Below are 21014 nucleotides of genomic sequence, written 5' to 3'. Positions count from 1 at the left end.
AGGGATGAAAACAGGCTCGGTCCAGATGAGCCGGTCCTGCACAGAACCCATCAGCAGTGATTGCAGCACAATGCATGCTGGTTAGATTTGTGTCCAACTCCAGCTGCTCTCCACAGACTGCAGGACCCCATGGCATGATGGGAAACACCTGTCTGTCTCCTGATCTAACAGCTGATTGGTTCAGACGTGGACTCAACTAAATGAGGTTTTATAGAAACTTTGTATTTCTGCTGAGTTGAAGAGATTTTGATGTGATGTGTGTGATGTTGAAGGTTTATTGTGTCAACAGAAGACTAAATATCTCACATTCATATTATAAACAGAACAATAATAATTATTAACATGTGACTCGTTTAAATCGGCCTGTAAAAGATTTAACAGCAGTCAAACGTGTGGTCAGTGGGATGTGAGGATTCAGAGGAGAAGCCCCGACAGTATCAATATGTGACAGATCAATAATGAAAACTATTGTGTTGTGTGTTTGACTTTGAATGTATTGATGTATTAATGTAGTGTGAGAGGGACGGGTCTGCTCACATGATTAGAAACAGCAGCAAACTGAGATGAAGCTGATTTATGTGAGAAGTGATGTAAAATGATCCGTGAACACAAATCACAGCTGTGTGTAGAGTTTTAACAGTCTGTGGTGTCACAATGAACAACAAGTGAACACTGTACACACTGATCAATGTGTCTGATCACATTTAAATCAATCAGTCACATCTAACAGGAAGTGAGTGTTTCTGTCACTTCCTGTGTAATCTACTGCGGTAAAGCTCGCTAGAACATTAAATCGATGTGGTGAACATGTTTTCACATTCATTCATTCAGTCTGTCAATAATGAACCAATGTGAAAACATTTTCACCACAACATCGCTTTTATTTTGAAATTGGTTCCTCGTCGCTCGTCGCACGTGTAATGCCTAGCATACACGTGCACCGCGAAACAAAGTGCGGACTGGCTTTACATCCGGTGTCCCGTTAACTTTCACTTTGTGTGCTCGGTGTGTCGCAGACTGACAGTTGTGTCCGTGTGAAGCTCCAGCTGAAGGTAATGAAGACATTTGAAATGTTTGACTCGTGAACACAAAGTGTGCTCAGTTTAGTGGCAGTAGAAACACAACAATGTGCCTCCATCTTCATTTCTACTAACTCACTGTAACTTCAAACTGTTGTTTGACTTCATTTCCTGATAATCAAGATGGAGAAATATTTAGAAAGAGGAGCTCGAACTTTCTCAAGAAACATGAGAGCTGTAGGAATCAACTGAACACTGACATGATGAACATGTTCTTTATGAGTGATGGAAACTTTTGACCGTGACTGTATCTAATATTGAGCTGATGTGCAGATCAATGATCTGTGTTTCCTCTGCAGACGACAGTGTGTGTGAGCTGAGCAGCATGAATCAGTGTGAGGACAGAGAGGAGAGAGTCCCTCCCTCTAAAACCAGTCTGTGTGGGGAGCATGAAGCTCAGAGGTGAGACCACCATCTCTACCTGTCCACCACTCACATCACTCCACCATCATTATTCACACTCAAAGCTCTGTGTGTGTTGTGTTAAAGCCCAGAACAGCAGAGACCAGACTCTGCTGGACCTGGACCTGGACCTGGACCTGGACCTGGACCTGAGCCCAGCTGTGTGTCCTTTAAGAGTGACAAGTCACACGATCGCCTCATTGACTTTAAAGGAGAACAGCCCTCTGCTGCACAGAGGTAAGCTGTTGGTATCACCTTATATATCTATATGTGTGGCGTGTCAAACATATATATCAGTTTGTTTTCAGCATCGTTCTGACGGGAAATTAAATGTGTGAGAGGCTCAAATTTAATTTCTACTCTGAGGCTACAATTCACCAGCTCACAGTCTGTCATTTGAAGTTTTCCTCGTCTTCAAAATGTGTGTAGGCATGGGTCAGAGTTAACTTACAGTTTAGTTCACTCAGCTCTTCCTTCAGCTTTGTTTTTACACATCACAAGTTCTGTGTAGAAAGTGGCGTACGCCTTTTTCAGCCCGTGACGTAAGTACACAACTTTTATAAACGAGACCCCAGATTCTGCTGAACTGGAACTAGAACCTGGACCTGAGCCCAGCTGTGTGTCCTTTAAGAGTGACTGGTCAAACGATCGCTACATTGACTTTAAAGGAGAACAGCCCTCTGCTGCACAGAGGTAAGCTGTTAATATCATTAAAATGTGACTGCTTCATGTTTGAACTGTTAATTATCCAGAGAAGTTTTTTAAAGCTGTTTGTTTTCAGCATCGTTCTTCTTCACTCACATTTATATTGTCACATCTGAAAGCTGCCCAGTATAACCAGTCTGCAACTCTGCTCTCCAGTTGAACTTTTCCTCCACACACTCGTTCTGACTGTTGTCTGATGACTGCATGAGTATAAAACACATTTCACCGAGGCTAACAGATGCTATCTGCTAACGAAGGCTAACCCTGATTCCACAGAGTTCCTCCATCAAATCATCATTTGTTTCATCATGTTTCACTCACTTCACCTGCTGCAAGTTTATTGTGACTCACCAGTTTGTGCTGAACAAGTAGCATCGTATTAGCTTGTGTGAGCTGTGCATTGCTGTCCACAGTATTATAGAGGTCAACAAGAGCTGAACGGCCCAAACCAGACAAGCTGCTGAACCAACACAGTAAACTGAAGTCTGTACAGAACTCAGACTGAACTGTTGATTCACAGTGGGATCAGCAGTACCATCAACATGTTACTGTCAGGGGAAACCATCTGATTCAGTGTTGTCAGCAACACTTTGACTTGTGGTGATTTATTGAATATGTTTGATATATTCAAGTATCACAGCCCAATATGTCAGATTACCATACCATCATATTTGAGTTTTCAGTGTTTCCACTGGTCACTTCCAGCTTCACAGCTCAGAGTCACTATTTTAACTGGATGATTATCCTGACTCGTAGCTGCTAACCAGCTTTTCACAGTGTGGAACAACTCTTCTGTGAAGAGAACAAGAAGATGGTCGTAGTAACGTAACATTAACAGAGACTTTTAATTAATTTCTCTGGCAGCAGCTTTCTTTCTCTGTCTTCTCTCAGACAGCGAGATAACCTTCAAAGACCTGGAACAGTTTCTGGGGCGCCTGACTCTCCTGTATTTATCTTATTTTTCCTCCCCCACTCTATCAGTCAGCATCAAGTGTCATACATCATGTTATTCAGGAGAACCTGAAGTTTCACTTTGCCTCTGGTAAATGGTAAATGGACTTGCATTTCTATAGTGTTTTTCCAGTCTACTGACCGCTCAAAGTGCTTTACAACACTTGTCACATTCACACATTCACACTCTGATGACAGAAGCTGCCATGTGAGGTGCCGACTGCTCATCAGGAGCAATTTGGGGTTCAATATTTTGCTCAAGGACACTTCAATATGCCGATTTAGAGTGATTAACTATTTAATTATGTGACCATGTAGGTCTGTCCAAAAAAGTTCAGTAAATATAAAATGTTTTAAATCATAAGAGAGAAATATATATGATCCATTGAACATGAGGCATGTGTGTAAATGTGACGGGTACAGAATCAGATATATCTGACACTGATCGACCGGTCACCGGTCATAGCCTGTCATGATAAACACTGGCTGATTCTGGTACCTGGCTGTTCAATCGGTGCATCTCTAGTAATTCTTCATGATTCCTCCACAGAGTCGAGCAGGAGAGCTCAGAGGTTTCCAGTGGTCAGTCTGCTCAGCAACATCAAACACACCTGGACTCAATATTTATGGTATGTACATGTACAACCCTGATTCAAGACAAAGGTAGGACAATGTGTTAAAGGTAAATAAAAAATGAATGCATCCATCCGTCTGCGTCCACTTATCCAGGGTCGGGTGGCAGCCGGATAAGTAGTGTATTCCTGCTTAGTCCTTCTCCCAGTAACTCTTTCCAGCTCCTCCTGGGGATCCTGAGTCATTTCCAGTCCAGATGAGCTATATTATCCCTCCAGTGAGTTCTGGGTCTTTCCTGGGGTCTCTTCCCAGTTGGTCGTGCCTGGAAAACTTTTAAAAGGGAGGTGCCAGGAGGATCCCGATCAGATGCTTGAACCACCTCAGCTGGCTCCTTTCGAGGCGAAGGAGTAGTGCTTTTTTAAAAGAAAGTCATTGGCCACTTGTATCTGCAATCTTATTCTGTCAGTCACTACCCATAACTCACCATAGGTGAGGGTTGGAATGTAGATCAACTGTTAAATCAAAACGACGCAGCTTCCTCCCCAACACGGTGGTCTGGCGCGAACGTCTGCAGTAGTGCTACTGCTGCACAAAACCACCTGTCGATCTCATGCTCTATTTTCCCATCAGTGGTGAACAAGACCCAGAGATACTTAAACTCCTTCTCTTGGGGCTGGAGCTCACCCCCCAACCAGAGGGGGCAAACCACCGTTTTCTGGCAGGGAACCATGGCCTCAGATGCATATGTGCTGAACCTCATCCTGACCATTTCACCCTCCACTGCAAATCACTGCAGTTCCTGCTGGAGGTCACAGGCCAAAAAAGCCAGCAGAACCATGTCATCTGCTTAAAGCAGAGACGCAATGTTGAGGAACCCGATACTCTCCTCAGCATGACTGCGCCTTGAAATTCTGTCCATGACTATCACGAACAGGGACGGAGACAGGGGACAACCCTGGCAGTCCAACACCCAGTGGAATCATGTTTGATTTTGGTTATACAAAAAAACAGGATAGCTCGTGGCAGCGGCCCAGATACCGCATACTCCTGCAATACCTCTGTGTCCGCTGTGTTACGGCTCGGTCGTCCGGCAACCCCCACCAGCTGCGTTTTGAGTCCGCCAAGGTGCAACTCCACCAAACAGCTGGAGGTATGAAACCGAGGAATTCCCACGATAATTACATAATCACGCTCGACCGCAGTTATACGTATGTGTTATAAACACAACAACACGAAGTGTTCTCGACCGAAGGATTGGAAGAAGAGCTTGGATTTGTCTCTCTTTTGAGGTTTTTGTGCTGGCATCAACTTATTTTGAAAATTAACCGGATGTCATGTTTATGTTTCGTGTCTGACTTCCTGTCTGCTCTGTGCTGAATTTGGCTGAATTGCTGCGTTGTGCTGCGGCGATCGCCAGAAATAGAAGTCCTGCGTATCTGCTCCGCAGGGCTGCGGACTGCCGGAGCTGGGACGCAGCAGACACGCAGCGCAGCGGACCTGGTGGAAGTTAACACATAGACTAGAGTGAAACCGATCAGCTCTGCTGCCGTGGCGGAGCCGTAACGCAGCCTGTCTGCTGCTTCAGGAGACACCTGGGCCAACCAAGCCCAAAAGGCCTCCTCCTGTAGTTTGACTGCCTCCTTCACCACTGGTGTCCACCAGCGGGTTCTTAGGTTGCCACCACGACAAGAACCAATGACCTTCTGACCAAAGGAGCTGGGAACTGAAGACCCGATGGACCGGGGCCTCAAATCAAGGCCCAGCCACCAGATGCTCGCTGGTGAGTTCCCCTCCCAGGTCTTCACCATCATAGGGTCTACTTAAATTACTCTTAGTGTCCCTCCCCTGAGACCAGTTTGCCTTGGGAGTCCCTTCCAGGCCATTACCCCCAACAACACAGCTCCCAGGATCACTGGGACACACAAACCTCTCCACCACATTAAGGTGGCGACTCCTCGTGGAAAACAGAATGCAATGATTTGCAAATCCTTTTCAATAGACAGTTACCCATCATGCCATGGGTGCTACCACACAACCCATCACGCTGCTTTTGAACTTTTGGCTGGTAACAGTCTGGATGGTCCTTTTCCTCTTCAGCTTGGAAGACACAACAAATTCAAATACAATTGAAAACGTGGACTCATCGACCACAGCTTGGGCCCAAAGTCAGTGAGGTTTCTGATGTTATTGATAAATGGCCAACTGTACTTACTGACGACAGTGTTCATTAGCCTGTGTAGTAATATCCTTTATACAATCATGTCAGTTTTTAATGCAGAGCTGTCTAGGGGGTCGAAGGTCACGGACATTCAGTGTTGTTTTTTCAGCCTTCCCCCTTACATCCAGGGATTTCTACACATTCTCTGAATCTTGTGATGATATTATGGATTGTAGATGGTGAAATCCATAAATTCCTGCAGTTGCGAGTTCACATTCTTGAATTGTTGGACTGTTAGTTCAAGCAGTTTGAAGTGGTGAACCTCGCTCCGTCTTTGCTTGTAAAAAACTGAGCCTCTCGAGGATGCCCCTCTTATACCCAGTCATGATACAGTCCCCTGTTTAGCCTGTTTACCTGTGGAATGATTCAAACAGGTGTTTTGGGAGCATTTTGCAGCAACTTTCGTTGCCCCTGTGGTAACTTGTTACCTGTTGCTGCCATCAAATTCAGAATAATACACATTCGCAAAAATCAATTAGGCTGATGAAACTCCTACTCAACATTGATTCCAAAAAAGTTAGGACATTGTGTTAAACATATATAAAACAAAATGCAATGATTTCAGAGACGATGTATTTAGAGTTCAACAACTACTTTTACATCTGTGGTGTTCATAATAATCTTCATTCTGCTTAATACATGAGTTGGTTGTTAGTCTGTCCAACATGGATCTGATGTTTGGTTCCATGATTTTAGTTTGATCGTCTCATTCATATAATATTCTGTTCCAGCTGCTGGAGGACAACATTGTCAGTTTCGTGAAGAACGAGCTGAAGAAGATCCAGAAGGCTCTGAGTTCAGATTACCCAGAAAGTTTAGAGAGTCAGAGTGAGGATGAGGAGGTGTTGGATGGTGAGGATGAAGAGAAGAAGAGGAGCAGCAGAGAGGCATTTCTGAAGATTACACTGAACGTCCTGAGGAGAATGAAGCAGGAGGATCTGGCAGACTATCTGCAGAGCAGTAAGAGGATTTCTCTAAAGATTTAACATGTTGGATCAATGAGACGTTTACTGAAATCTTAACAGATGGACAAAAATATCTTCATATACTGATTCTTTGAGGAAGTAAAATGTTGAAATATTTAATCTATAATTTATTAATGAATCTTATTTGTCTTTTGCTCAATCAGGACATCTTGTTCCAGTTTGTCGACGTAAACTTAAATCTAACCTGCAGAAGAAGTTCCAGTGTGTGTTTGAGGGGATCGCTAAAGCAGGAAACCCAACCCTTCTGAATCAGATCTACACAGAGCTCTACATCACAGAGGGAGGGACTGCAGAGGTCAATGATGAACATGAGGTCAGACAGATTGAAACAGCATCCAGGAAACCAGACAGACCAGAAACAACAATCAGACAAGAAGACGTCTTTAAAGCCTCATCTGGAAGAAATGAACCAATCAGAACAGTGATGACAAAGGGAGTGGCTGGCATCGGGAAAACAGTCTTAACACAGAAGTTCACTCTGGACTGGGCTGAAGACAAAACCAACCAGGACATACAGTTCACATTTCCGTTCACTTTCAGAGAGCTGAATGTGCTGAAAGGGAAAAAGTTCAGCTTGGTGGAACTTGTTCATTACTTCTTCACAGAAACCAAAGAAATCTGCAGGTTTGAAGAGTTCCAGGTTGTGTTCATCTTTGACGGTCTGGATGAGTGTCGACCTCCTCTGCGCTTCCACGACACTGAGATCCTGACTGATGCCACAAAATCCACCTCAGTGGATGTGCTGCTGACAAACCTCATCAGGGGAAACCTGCTTCCCTCTGCTTGCCTCTGGATAACCACACGACCTGCAGCAGCCAAACAGATCCCTCCTGAGTATGTTGACATGGTGACAGAGGTCAGAGGGTTCACTGACCCACAGAAGGAGGAGTACTTCAGGAAGAGATTCAGAGATGAAGACCAGGCCAGCAGAATCATCTCCCACATCAAGACATCACGAAGCCTCCACATCATGTGCCACACACCAGTCTTCTGCTGGATCGCTGCTACAGTTCTGGAGGATGTGTTGAAGACCAGAAAGGGAGGACAGCTGCCCAAGACCCTGACTGAAATGTACATCCACTTCCTGGTGGTTCAGTCCAAAGTGAAGAACGTCAAGTATGATGGAGGAGCTGAGACAGATCCACACTGGACTCCAGAGAGCAGGAAAATGATTGAGTCTCTGGGAAAACTGGCTTTTGATCAGCTGCAGAAAGGAAACCTGATCTTCTATGAATCGGACCTGACAGAGTGTGGCATCGATATCACAGCAGCCTCAGTGTACTCAGGAGTGTTCACACAGATCTTTAAAGAGGAGAGTGGACTGTACCAGGACATAGTGTTCTGCTTTGTCCATCTGAGTGTTCAGGAGTTTCTGGCTGCTCTTTATGTCCGTCTGACATTCATCAACTCTGGAGTCAATCTGCTGGCAGAAGAACAAACAACTGCAGAGACACACCTCTACCTGAGTGCTGTGGATAAGGCCTTACAGAGTCCAAATGGACACCTGGACTTGTTCCTCTGCTTCTTGCTGGGTCTTTCACTGCAGACCAATCAGAATCTCCTACAAGGTCTGCTGACACAGAAAGGAAGTATATCACAGACCAACCAGGAAACAGTCCAGTTCATCAAGAAGAAGATCAGTGAGAATCTGTCTCCAGAGAAAAGCATCAATCTGTTCCACTGTCTGAATGAACTGAATGATCGTTCTCTAGTGGAGGAGATCCAACAGTCCCTGAGTTCAGGACGTCTATCCTCAGATAAACTGTCTCCTGCTCAGTGGTCTGCTCTGGTCTTTATCTTACTGTCATCAGAAGAAGATCTGGACGTGTTTGACCTGAAGAAATTCTCTGCTTCAGAGGAGGCTCTTCTGAGGCTGCTGCCAGTGGTCAAAGACTCCAAGAAAGCTCTGTAAGTAGAAGTTATTGATGAATAAATACTATCTGCTGTTTTTTAGCAGGAGATACGAATGAAAATGTATTATTTGTTTCCTTGCTGTTGTCTCTCCAGGCTGAGTGGCTGTAACCTGTCAGAGAGAAGCTGTCAAGCTCTGTCCTCAGTTCTCAGCTCTCAGTCCTCCAGTCTGAGAGAGCTGGACCTGAGCAACAATAACCTGAAGGATTCAGGAGTGAAGCTGCTGTCTTTTGGTTTGAAGAGTCCTCACTGTACACTGGAGAGTCTCAGGTCAGGATTCATTAACCCATTCAACTGATGACCATTTAAAATCTGATTTATATAAGTAGACAGCCAGCTAACCTGTAGTAATGTGTCTGCTCATTTAATTTGTCTAGATCATCGTTTTACTTATTGATCAATATCAATATTTATCATAATATATAATTTGATAATTCTGCCAATCTGAAGAATATCCTGAAACCTGAAGAAGCCACAGGGTTCAGTGTTAAAACTTTAGATTGTAGTTTATTAAGATAAAAATAGAAAGAATAACAGAAAGATCCAACTGTGTAAATATAGTTTGGTTTAGAATATATTTTGTAATTAAAGAATATACTGAATAACATCTAAATTTAAACTTTTCAATCACGTTTTATCTGCCTGAATAAAACCATCTACTTTGTCTTGTAACTTATTAAAATAATGTAAATAAAAGTGAAAGTTGTGGCTAATCGTAAAAACAGTTTGAAACCTCACCTGTGCTGCTAACAGCAGAAGAACCACAGGAACAAAATTCGTTAGCAGACTAACGTGGGAAAGTAATTTTCATTCTCAGAGTGGTCACTGGGATGGATCCTTTTCAGGGGATGGAGAAGATTATTTGGTGTTTTGCTGAAGCACAAAATGTTATGTTTAATGTTATTATGAGAAGTGAAACATATTTGGATCATTAGTAGACGATGGAGGAGTAAATTAGACTTTGGCGGGCTGCCAGAGTTGAGGTGATTAATGGGAAATGTTGCTATCGATGCTCATTGAACCCACATTAGACTGGTTCATATGAGTCAGCTGTCACTCTGGTTGTCTGTTACACAGAATAGTGGAGAAACACTGAACACTGAACATTTTATCATGTTATATGCTCCCTCTCTCTCGTCCACATGAGCAACTGTTGGCATTAAATGTGGTTCAGACGTTCATGTTCCCCTCAGGATGAACTGTAATAACTCTGCTGATCCTCTGACTTTTCATCGAGCACCACTATCAGGTCAACATGTTAATGTGTTCAATACTTTGGTTTATAAGCAAAGATCTGCAGAACTGATGACATCACATCAGCTTCAGCTGGATTCTGTTTACTGATGATTAGTTAATGAGGAGACATATTAATTTATTTGGAGATGGTCTGTTCTTGTATCTGACTCATCAGTCTCCTCAGATGATCTGCCATGTGTGTTGTTCTGTGTGTCTGCAGGCTGTCAGGCTGTCTGATCACAGAGGAAGGCTGTGCTTCTCTGGCGTCATCTCTGAGCTCCAACCCCTCCCATCTGAGAGAGCTGGACCTGAGCTACAATCATCCAGGAGACTCGGGAGAGAAACTGCTGTCGGCTGGACTGAAGGATCCAGACTGGAGACTGGACACTCTCAGGTATGAAGAGTCAGTGTGATGGAGGAGGAAGAGTCTGATGAGTATGAGTGTGATATGAACAATGACACATGTAAGAAGCCTTTTTCCTTTTATCAGAACATGAACACTGGTTCAACATGAAGAGGAGATACTTGTGTAGGAGGAGAACATCTCTAGGAACAAACATGATCATTGTTTCTTGGTAATAACTGAGTTTGAACAGATCTCTGCATGTTAAAGGAGCTGTGTGTCATTTTGAGAAAAATCCCTTTTTGTCCTCTTCACCAGAATAGAATCAGCTTCATCTCTGTACAGAGAGAAGTCCAGGACATGGTTAGCCTAGCTTAGCACAAAGACTGGAAGCAGGGGGAAACTCCTAGCCTAGCTCTATCAAAAGACATACAGAGGTGTGTGTGTTGTGAGGGAAATTGTCTCTTTAATACCTGCAGCACAGAGAGAAGAGCCACAGTGTCTCTGCAGTCTTCACACTGTCCTGACTTATATACTGTCAGCTAACAACAGAACAGCTGTTACACACTTCATGACAGGTGTTGATCAGGTCTTCACCAAAGCAGTGACCCTTTGATGTTTGACTGGACAGTAACTGTCAGCCTCTCTACCTTCCTGTTAACACCTGAGGCAAAGAGAACTGCCCCTCGGGCTTCCTGCAAGATGCCGGACGGGTCAGATGCTCAGCTTTTAGCTGGATCAGGCAGAAACACTGAGAGCGGGACTTGCTAGCATTGGTAAAGATATATGTACAAAAATATTAAGAAGACACTGAAGGAGAGGCGTGAAGAGCTACAACAACGTGGGGGACGCAGCTGAGGACATGAAAGCAAGGGGATTGACTCAGCACGAGTGAAGACTTGGGGCTTGTGGAGGAGTGGACCTGGGCGTGGGGATGGCAACCAGCAGGACGCGGTGGGTCCAGGCAGGATGTGGCGGCACAGCGGGCAAAGGAAAAGTTGCAAGGATATCAGAGGAGACCCGACAACTGACGCCCCGATAGTGAAAGAACTAACAGCGCTGCAAGATAATACGGACGGCTTCATTTATTTGACTTCAACATCTATAAAACACCAACAAGGTTGGACAGGTCCAGACTGGGGTTGACGCCGTTATATGGACACAGCTCTGGGTCTATGGATGGGCCCTCACAGAAGAGGATTTTGTTTTTGCTCATGTTTATGTTCAGCTGCTTGGGAAAAGATGCACACACATTACGGAAGCAAAATGGTAAGTAATGATCTAAAGATAGTGGGTCTCATTCATGAAACGTGAGCAGAACGAATTTGTGTGTAAACTGTTCGCAGACGGAAATTTACGTGCATCTCGCATTCATCAATATTTTAGTAGCTCCGATCTTTTCGTAGCTACTAACAAAATCTACACATGCTGCTGACCATGCGTAGTGCTTGTGTAAATTTAAGAATGCACATAAATAATGCTTGTCACTATTGGAAATTACAATTTAAATTCATATTGCGCTCTGTTATGTACACAATACACAGATGCCTTTGAAACACGTGATATAGCCTAAACATATGATAAAAATATGGTGGGACTGTACGACCTAGGTTAAACTATACTGACCACTAAGCTATCAGTGATGGTTTAATGTATTATGATACAACACTTATTACCTTACCATCTGGGTTTGATGTCGACTCCAGTGGAGGCATGTCGCTGTCTCCGCCAGGTATAATTCCTGACAGAGAGGTCTCCCCAATTATCCCCGCGATGCACTCGTCTGCAGTTGATAGCTGCGACTGTGAGCCTCCTCCTCCTGAGGCTGATATATTTCTTTTGTGTGAGGTTATGCGTTTCTTTGCCTCCAGTTTCATGTCAAACCATTTACGCTTTACCTCAGACATGGTTTTTTGGACTACAGAGACAATATTGACGGCATCTGTCACCTCCCTCCAGGTATTTCTATCTCCGCTTCCGCAAAGTTCTTTTTTCTTTCTCTCCCTTTCTTCCTTTTTAGTAGCGTAGGCTTTTATGTGCAAATCTACACACAAATTTACTAACGTTTCATGAATGAGACCCAATGTCCTTGAATGTAAATGGTCTAAATACACCTAAGAAGAGAGAAATGGTCTGAACAAAATTGAGAAAAGAAAACCAGCATGTCATATTGTTACAGGAAACCCACCGGTCCCAAACAGAACACGTACAATTTAAAAATTCATATTACAGTTCATATTAACAAGGACGTAAAAGAGGAGTTATGATACTAATTCCAATTACAACTACATTTGTTAGTGAAAAGGAAATGAAGGATAAAGAGGGAAGATGTGAACTAGTCAGGGGAAAACTAGAGACTGAACCAGTCACGTTGATAAATGTACATGCACCTCCAGAAAGCAACAAGCACTTCTTCAAATCCTTATTTAATGTTACAGCAACAGAACCAGAAGGTATTTTAATTTGTGGGAGGACTTCAACATAGTCATGAACCACTGTCTAGATACAACCAGTTTAAAAGGAAATGAAAAACACATGTCAGAATGAGTAAAGCTGTCCTCAGAAGAAATGGGAACGATCGACATCTGGAGGAATTGTTGTCGCCAATTTTGATGTGTGAATATGTTATGTTGTGTATGTCTTTGGTGAGTCATGTAAATAGCAGTGTAGCTTGTCCACCTGCGCACCAGGGGGCATAGACAGGGAATCACGGTGGTAACGTAGTCTATATAGGGGAGTCACCGGTGAACAGGTGGAGGGGAATTAGGATCACGGAAGCCACACAGTTTTTCAACCGTTCGTTTGTGTGTGTGTTCATCCGAGATGTTTTCTGTTATGTCATAACGTTAGTCTTTTCGGTTTTCTTTCATATTTACACGTTGGTTTCAGTTCAGTCATTCAACACAGCTGGTTTTCTGGAAATATTTTTTCTCTGCATAAAGTAAATGGAAAAACGCATACGTCATGGCAGAGCTCATCTTTTGCACAACGACACAGTGGAAACAACTTCAGATTCCCTCAAGTGGCAGTTTTGTGGTCAGATTGCCACCACAGGAATCTCAACCTTGAAAAAGATTTCACACATTATTCGGAAACACACAGTGTACACCCAAGAACTGATTACTTCTTTCTAAATATAGGTGATAGGTACAGAGTGTCTGAGGGTAAAATTGGAGGGGCAGATATATCAGATCATAACAGCCTGTTTTTAAAAATACATCTAAATGCCAGAAAAAGACAAACAATCTGGAGACTTAATGTAGGAATACTGAATAATAAAGGGTTGGTGAAAGAATCAAAAAAGGAAATTAGGCATTATATAGAGGACAATAGCAATAGAGCAGTCGACCCGTATATTGTTTGGGATGCCATAAAAGTGGTTGTCCGGGGAAAGTTAATAGCTAAAACCACTTTAATAAAAAGACTTAGAAGAGAAGCGTACCAGAACCACTCTATAAGATTGAGAGAATTAGAGCAACATTATCATAAAACAAACGACCCAAAAATATATAAACAAATTAAGGATACTAAAACGAAGATAAATGAGATATTGTTGGATGAATATGGAAAGAAGATCATATTTTTGAAGCCAAATTATTATGAAACTGGTCCCAGAGCAACAAAACGAATATGAAAACAGCTAGCAATAAATAGCAAACATAAAATTAAGGACCCAAACACCAACGAGACGATACATGAACCAGAAGATATAGAAAGAGTATTCCAGAGGTTCTGTGAAAAACTATATACACAACCAACTGCTGCAAATGAAGAAGAAATGAGGACCTTCTTAAATCAACTTGATCTTCCGTCGATTGGCACTTACCAAAATGAAAGACTCACAGCAGACATTACAAGGGAAGACATTATCCAAGCAATAAATTCAATACATCTCCAGGGAGCGATGGCTCCCCTGCAGAATGCTATAAGATTTATAAGGAGGAACTGTTACCAGCCCTCCAGACCTCTTTTAACTGGACCCTCAAAGAAAGCAAAATACCACCAACGTGGGCAGAAGCAATCATTTCAATCATCCCAAAACCAGGAAAGGAGAGGGACAGATGTGAAAGCTACAGACCGATCTCAATACTAAATAAAGATTATAAACTATATACGTCAATTATCTCTGAAAGAATAAACACCTTCATAGCAGAATTAATAGATGAAGATCAAACAGGATTCATATCAGGCCGTCAAACCCAAGACAGCATCAGACCAACTTTACACATAATTAGCAAAGACAAAGAGACAAACAAAGTACTGTGTTGTTAGCATTGACGCTGAAAAGGCATTCGATTGTGTTCACTGGAAGTTTCTTTATCAGATATTAGAACGATTCGGATTCAATAATAAATCAACACAACTGATTAAAACACTCTACCCAAAACCTTCTGCTAGAATTCAAATGAATGGAGATCTGACTGAGAAGATATATCTGCAGAGATCGACCAGACAGGGAGGCTGTTTGTCACCGACCTTGTTTGTGATTTTTTTGAGCCCTTAGCTCGAGCAGTACGAGAAAACCAAGAACTTAAAGGGTCACAACTGGAGGAGGAGAACATAAAATTGGGCTTGTCGCTGATGACATCATCACTTTCCTCAGACAACCAAATACAACGCTCCCTAATTTGATGAAGCTTCTAGAAACATATGGCGATCTGTCAGGGTATAAGATAAATGTTTCCAAAACCCAGATTTTATCACTCAACTATACTCCAACAAAAGTGATCAGAGAGTCATACGACCTTAACTGGAATCTAAAGTCAATTCATTGTTTGTGTGTGAAGATCACTGAAAGCATCTCTGACCTGTGTACAGCAAATTACAAATTATAACAACTTGGACGTGAAATAGACCTAGAGTCAGGTCCAGAGCTCTTCAGCTCCCCAAAGAGAGAGAGAGGTGGTACGAGCCTCCCAAAATGAAGGGAATACTATTATGCTGCTCAGCTGAGACCTGTGTACTGTTGGTGTAAGTCAGAATTCACAGCAACATGGAAAGATATAGAAAGAGAAGTGAACCAAATCCCAATTCAAAATATGATCGGAGACAATAAACTACACAAGGAAGTCAAAATGAATATGGATCCAATAACAGTACACACATTAGACCTGTGGTTTAAAGTATTGTAAATATCTAAGATACAGAAAGATGTGAATATATTAAAATGGGCAGCAGACGATAGAAATGTCCTGCCTGTGAAGTCTGATCAAGGATTTAAGCAATGGTTAAAAAGGAATAACAGCTTGGTGTGTTCTGGTGAAGGAAGGGAGGCTGGAGAGTTTTGAAAACCTGAGAAGAAAGTATGAATCTGGAGCTCATGAAATCTAAAGATATCTTCAACTAAAGGAATATTACAAAGAGGAAATCCAGCAGATTCTTCCAAAGAGATGAATGGTGTCATCCAAATCATAATGAAAGCAAACCAGGAAAGTGACATGAGAATAACTTCAGCATTATATCAAGGATGAGCACTAACGACAGTCATTCAAATGAATATATCAAGGTGAAATGGGAAGAAGAACTCACGTAGAAACTTGAGAAGAAAGTTGGCATGATATGTGGAAGACTCACCATTCATCCACCAATTCATGGATCTGGAGGGAATTCTCATGGAAGAATCTGATCTGTTTCTTTATTACACCGAAAATGAAAAGCAGGCAGCTGCAGTCATCAGAAGTGTTGGAGAGAATGTGGGTCTGACCATGTCCATCGTTCTCATGTTCTCTGGACATGTAACAAAATAAGTGTATTGTGGGAAATGGTATGTAAGGTACTGCAGCTAATATTAGGATACGAGGTCCCAAAAGTAGTTTGGTGCTCCACTTATGTAAACTGTGGAAGGAAAAGGTTTTGGCACATGATGTATATCTGATTAAAATACTGCTAGTAGCAAGCAACAAAGCAAACACCAGGCAAGGAGGTGAGGAAGCAGCGCCAACGGAGATCCAATGGCTGCAGCTGTCGAGGAGATCTTTGTGATGGAGACACTGACACATAAACTGAGACTCCAAGAAGCACAGTTTGACAGGAAATGGACAAAATGGACACTTCAAGACTCAAAATGAGGACATGGGACTGGAATGATGATTAACAGACAAACACATTTTTGAGAGTGTTTAATACAAGACACTTCCCAAGCAGTGAATGTTCCTGCTGGTTGTGTGTGTTGGTTGTTACTATGTGACAATATCAATAAAGATTAAAGTGAAGAAAAAGAGAACTGCCCCTCATATGAGTTCTGTTCTGACCCTGACACCTCCCACAGCTCAGGAGAAGAGGCTCCGCCTCCTCTCACATCCTGATATGTTCTGATCCAAACACTGTGTGTCTGTGTGTATGTCTGTGTGTGTCATAATAATGTGTGTCCATGCTGCTCTGACCTCCCCCTCCTCCTCCTCCTCCCCCTCCTCCTCCTTCCCTCCTCCTCGTCATCCCCCCTCCTCCTCCTCCTCTTCCTCCTCCTGCACCTCCTCCTCCTCCTCCTTCTCCTCCTCATCCTCCTCCTTCTCTTCCTCCTCCTGCTCTTGCTCCTCTTGCTCCTCCCCCTCCTCGTCCCCCTCCCCTTGCTCCTCGTCTTCCTCCTCCTTCTCCTCCTCCTCTTGCTCTTGCTCCTCCTCCTCCTCCTCTTCATCCTCCTCCTCTTCCTCCTCGTCCTCCTCCTCCTCATCCTCCTCTTCCTCCTCCTCGTCCTCCTCCTCTTGTTCTTGCTCCTCGTCCTCCTCCTCTTGCTCCTCTTGCTCCTCGTCCCCCTCCTCCTCCTCCTCCTCCTCTTCCTCCTCCTCCTCTTGCTCCTCTTGCTCCTCGTCCTCCTCCTCCTCTTGCTCCTCTTGCTCCTTGTCCTCCTCCTCCTCCTCTTCCTCCTCGTCCTCCTCTTCCTCCTCATCCTCCTCTTCCTCCTCCTCTTGCTCTTGCTCCTCGTCCTCCTCCTCTTCCTCCTCCTCCTTGCTCCTCGTCCCCCTCCTCTTCCTCCTCTTGCTCCTCTTGCTCCTTGTCCTCCTCCTCTTCCTCCTCCTGCTCTTGCTCCTGTTGCTCCTCGTCCCCCTCCTCTTCCTCTTCCTCCTCCTCCTCCTCTTGCTCTTCCTCCTCCTCCTCATCCTCGTCCCCCCTCCTCATCCTCGTCCTCCTCCTCTTCCTCCTCCTCCTCTTGCTCCTCGTCCCTCTCCTCCTCCTCCTTCTCCACCTTCTCCTCCTCTTCCTCCTCCTCCTCCTCCTCCTCCTCTTGCTCCTTGTCCTCCTCCTCCTCCTCTCCTCCTCATCCTCCTCTTCCTCCTCCTCCTCCTCCTCTTGCTCTTGCTCCTCGTCCTCCTCCTCTTCCTCCTCCTCCTTGCTCCTCGTCCCCCTCCTCCTTCTCCTCCTCGTCCTCCTCCTCTTCCTCCTCTTGCTCCTCTTGCTCTTGCTCCTCGTCCTCCTCCTCTTCATCTCCTCCTCTTGCTCCTCTTGCTCCTCGTCCCCCTCCTCCTCCTCTTCCTCCTCCTGCTCTTGCTCCTCCCCTTGCTCCTCCTCCTCCTCGTCCTCTTCCTCCTCCTTCTCCTCCTCTTCCTCCTCGTCCCCCTCCTCCTCCCCCTCCTCCTCTTCCTCCTCCTCCTCGTCCTCCTCCTCTTCCTCCTCCTCCTTTTGCTCCTTGTCCTCCTCCTCATCCTCATCCTCCTCCTCATCCTCCTCCTCCTCCTCCTCTTGCTCCTCGTCCCCCTCCTCATCCTCCTCTTCCTCTCCTCCTCCTCCTCTTGCTCCTCTTGCTCCTCGTCCCTCCTCCTCCTCCCTCTTCCTCCTCCTCCTCCTCCTCCTCCTCCTCTTGCTCCTCCTGCTCCTGCTCCTCTTGCTCCTCGTCCCCCTCCTCATCCTCCTCTTCCTCCTCCTCCTCTTGCTCCTCGTCCACCTCCTCTTCTTCCTCCTCCTCCTCTTCATCCTCCTCCTCTTGCTCCTCTTGCTCCTCGTCCCCCTCCTCCTCCTCTTCCTCCTCCTGCTCTTGCTCCTCGTCCTCCTCCTCTTCCTCCTCCTCCTCTTGCTCCTTGTCCTCCTCCTCTTCCTCCTCGTCCCCCTCCTCGTCCCCCTCTTCCTCCTCGTCCCCCTCCTCGTCCCCCTCCTCGTCCCCCTCCTCCTCCTCTTCCTCCTCGTGCCCCTCCTCCTCCTCATCCTCCTCTTCCTCCACCTCCTCTTGCTCCTCCTCTTGCTCCTCTTGCTCCTTGTCCTCCTCCTCTTCCTCCTCTTCCTCCTCCTGCTCCTCTTGCTCCTCGTCCCCTCCTCATCCTCCCCTTCCTCCTCCTCCTCCTCTTGCTCTTGCTCCTCGTCCTCCTCCTCCTCATCCTCCTCCTCTTGCTCCTCTTGCTCCTCGTCCCCCTCCTCATCCTCCTCTTCCTCCTCCTCCTCTTGCTCCTCCTCTTGCTCCTCTTGCTCCTTGTCCTCCTCCTCTTCCTCCTCCTGCTCTTGCTCCTCTTGCTCCTCGTCCCCCTCCTCATCCTCCTCCTCCTCTTGCTCCTCTTGCTCCTCGTCCCCCTCTTCCTCCTCCTCCTCTTGCTTCCTCTTGCTCCTTGTCCTCCTCCTCTTCCTCCTCTTCCTCCTCCTACTCCTCTTGCTCCTCGTCCCCCTCCTCATCCTCCTCTTCCTCCTCCTCCTCCTCTTGCTCCTTGTCCTCCTCCTCTTCCTCCTCCTCCTTTTGCTCCTTGTCCTCCTCCTCCTCCTCATCCTCCTCTTCCTCCTCCTCCTCCTCCTCTTGCTCCTCCTGCTCCTGCTCCTCTTGCTCCTCGTCCCCCTCCTCCTCCTCCTCTTCCTCCTCCTCCTCTTGCTCCTCCTCTTGCTCCTCTTGCTCCTTGTCCTCCTCCTCTTCCTCCTCCTGCTCTTGCTCCTCTTGCTCCTCGTCCCCCTCCTCATCCTCCTCCTCCTCTTGCTCCTCGTCCCCCTCCTCTTCCTCCTCCTCATCCTCCTCCTCCTCTTGCTCCTCTTGCTCCTCGTCCCCCTCTTCCTCCTCCTCCTCTTGCTCCTCTTGCTCCTTGTCCTCCTCCTCTTCCTCCTCTTCCTCCTCCTACTCCTCTTGCTCCTCGTCCCCCTCCTCATCCTCCTCTTCCTCCTCCTCCTCCTCTTGCTCCTTGTCCTCCTCCTCTTCCTCCTCCTCCTTTTGCTCCTTGTCCTCCTCCTCCTCCTCATCCTCCTCTTCCTCCTCCTCTTGCTCCTCCTGCTCCTGCTCCTCTTGCTCCTCGTCCCCCTCCTCATCCTCCTCTTCCTCCTCCTCCTCTTGCTCCTCCTCTTGCTCCTCTTGCTCCTTGTCCTCCTCCTCTTCCTCCTCCTGCTCTTGCTCCTGTTGCTCCTCGTCCCCCTCCTCTTCCTCTTCCTCCTCCTCCTCCTCCTCCTCTTGCTCTTCCTCCTCCTCCTCTTGCTCCTCGTCCTCCTCGTCTTCCTCCTCTTCCTCCTCCTCCTCTTGCTCCTCGTCCCTCTCCTCCTCCTCCTTCTCCACCTTCTCCTCCTCTTCGTCCTCCTCCTCCCCCCTCCTCCTCTTCCTCCTCCTCCCCCTACTCTCCTCCTCCTCCTCCTCTTCCTCCTCCTCCTCATCTTCCTCCTCCTCCTGTTGCTCCTCTTGCTCCTTGTACTCCTCCTCCTCTTCCTCCTCCTGCTCCTCTTGCTCCTTGTCCTCCTCCTCTTCCTCCTCCTCCTTTTGCTCCTTGTCCTCCTCCTCCTCATCCTCCTCCTCTTGCTCCTCTTGCTCCTCGTCCCCCTCCTCATCCTCCTCTTCCTCCTCCTCCTCTTGCTCCTCCTCTTGCTCCTCTTGCTCCTTGTCCTCCTCCTCTTCCTCCTCCTGCTCTTGCTCCTCTTGCTCCTCGTCCCCCTCCTCATCCTCCTCCTCCTCTTGCTCCTCTTGCTCCTCGTCCCCCTCTTCCTCCTCCTCCTCTTGCTCCTCTTGCTCCTTGTCCTCCTCCTCTTCCTCCTCTTCCTCCTCCTTCTCCTCTTGCTCCTCGTCCCCCTCCTCATCCTCCTCTTCCTCCTCCTCCTCCTCTTGCTCCTTGTCCTCCTCCTCTTCCTCCTCCTCCTTTTGCTCCTTGTCCTCCTCCTCCTCCTCATCCTCCTCTTCCTCCTCCTCCTCCTCCTCTTGCTCCTCCTGCTCCTGCTCCTCTTGCTCCTCGTCCCCCTCCTCCTCCTCCTCTTCCTCCTCCTCCTCTTGCTCCTCCTCTTGCTCCTCTTGCTCCTTGTCCTCCTCCTCTTCCTCCTCCTGCTCTTGCTCCTCTTGCTCCTCGTCCCCCTCCTCATCCTCCTCCTCCTCTTGCTCCTCGTCCCCCTCCTCTTCCTCCTCCTCATCCTCCTCCTCCTCTTGCTCCTCTTGCTCCTCGTTCCCCTCTTCCTCCTCCTCCTCTTGCTCCTCTTGCTCCTTGTCCTCCTCCTCTTCCTCCTCTTCCTCCTCCTACTCCTCTTGCTCCTCGTCCCCCTCCTCATCCTCCTCTTCCTCCTCCTCCTCCTCTTGCTCCTTGTCCTCCTCCTCTTCCTCCTCCTCCTTTTGCTCCTTGTCCTCCTCCTCCTCCTCATCCTCCTCTTCCTCCTCCTACTCCTCTTGCTCCTCGTCCCCCTCCTCATCCTCCTCTTCCTCCTCCTCCTCCTCTTGCTCCTTGTCCTCCTCCTCTTCC

At 46.3% G+C, this 21014-nt stretch overlaps 1 protein-coding gene across 1 annotated transcript in view; it reads left to right on the top strand.

Annotated features, from left to right (window-relative positions):
* The first annotated feature begins 988 nt into the window (after positions 1-988).
* Positions 989-21014, top strand: part of LOC141011126 (protein NLRC3-like) — a 23843-nt gene continuing 3817 nt past the window's right edge. Inside the window, exons 1-9 of the mRNA XM_073484363.1 lie at positions 989-1052; positions 1379-1481; positions 1569-1644; positions 2050-2174; positions 3688-3766; positions 6660-6888; positions 7058-8822; positions 8922-9095; positions 10282-10455. Of these exons, the coding sequence (XP_073340464.1) occupies positions 1405-1481; positions 1569-1644; positions 2050-2174; positions 3688-3766; positions 6660-6888; positions 7058-8822; positions 8922-9095; positions 10282-10455 (2699 nt within the window). The 5' untranslated portion in view covers positions 989-1052; positions 1379-1404. The remainder of the gene's footprint in view (positions 1053-1378; positions 1482-1568; positions 1645-2049; positions 2175-3687; positions 3767-6659; positions 6889-7057; positions 8823-8921; positions 9096-10281; positions 10456-21014) is intronic.

The sequence above is a fragment of the Pagrus major genome, chromosome 16 (genome assembly GCF_040436345.1).
Source record: "Pagrus major chromosome 16, Pma_NU_1.0".
In the NCBI taxonomy this organism is placed as follows: domain Eukaryota; kingdom Metazoa; phylum Chordata; class Actinopteri; order Spariformes; family Sparidae; genus Pagrus; species Pagrus major.
The sequence above is the reverse complement of the archived record's forward strand: the minus strand, read 5'-3'. Positions and strand labels throughout refer to the sequence as shown.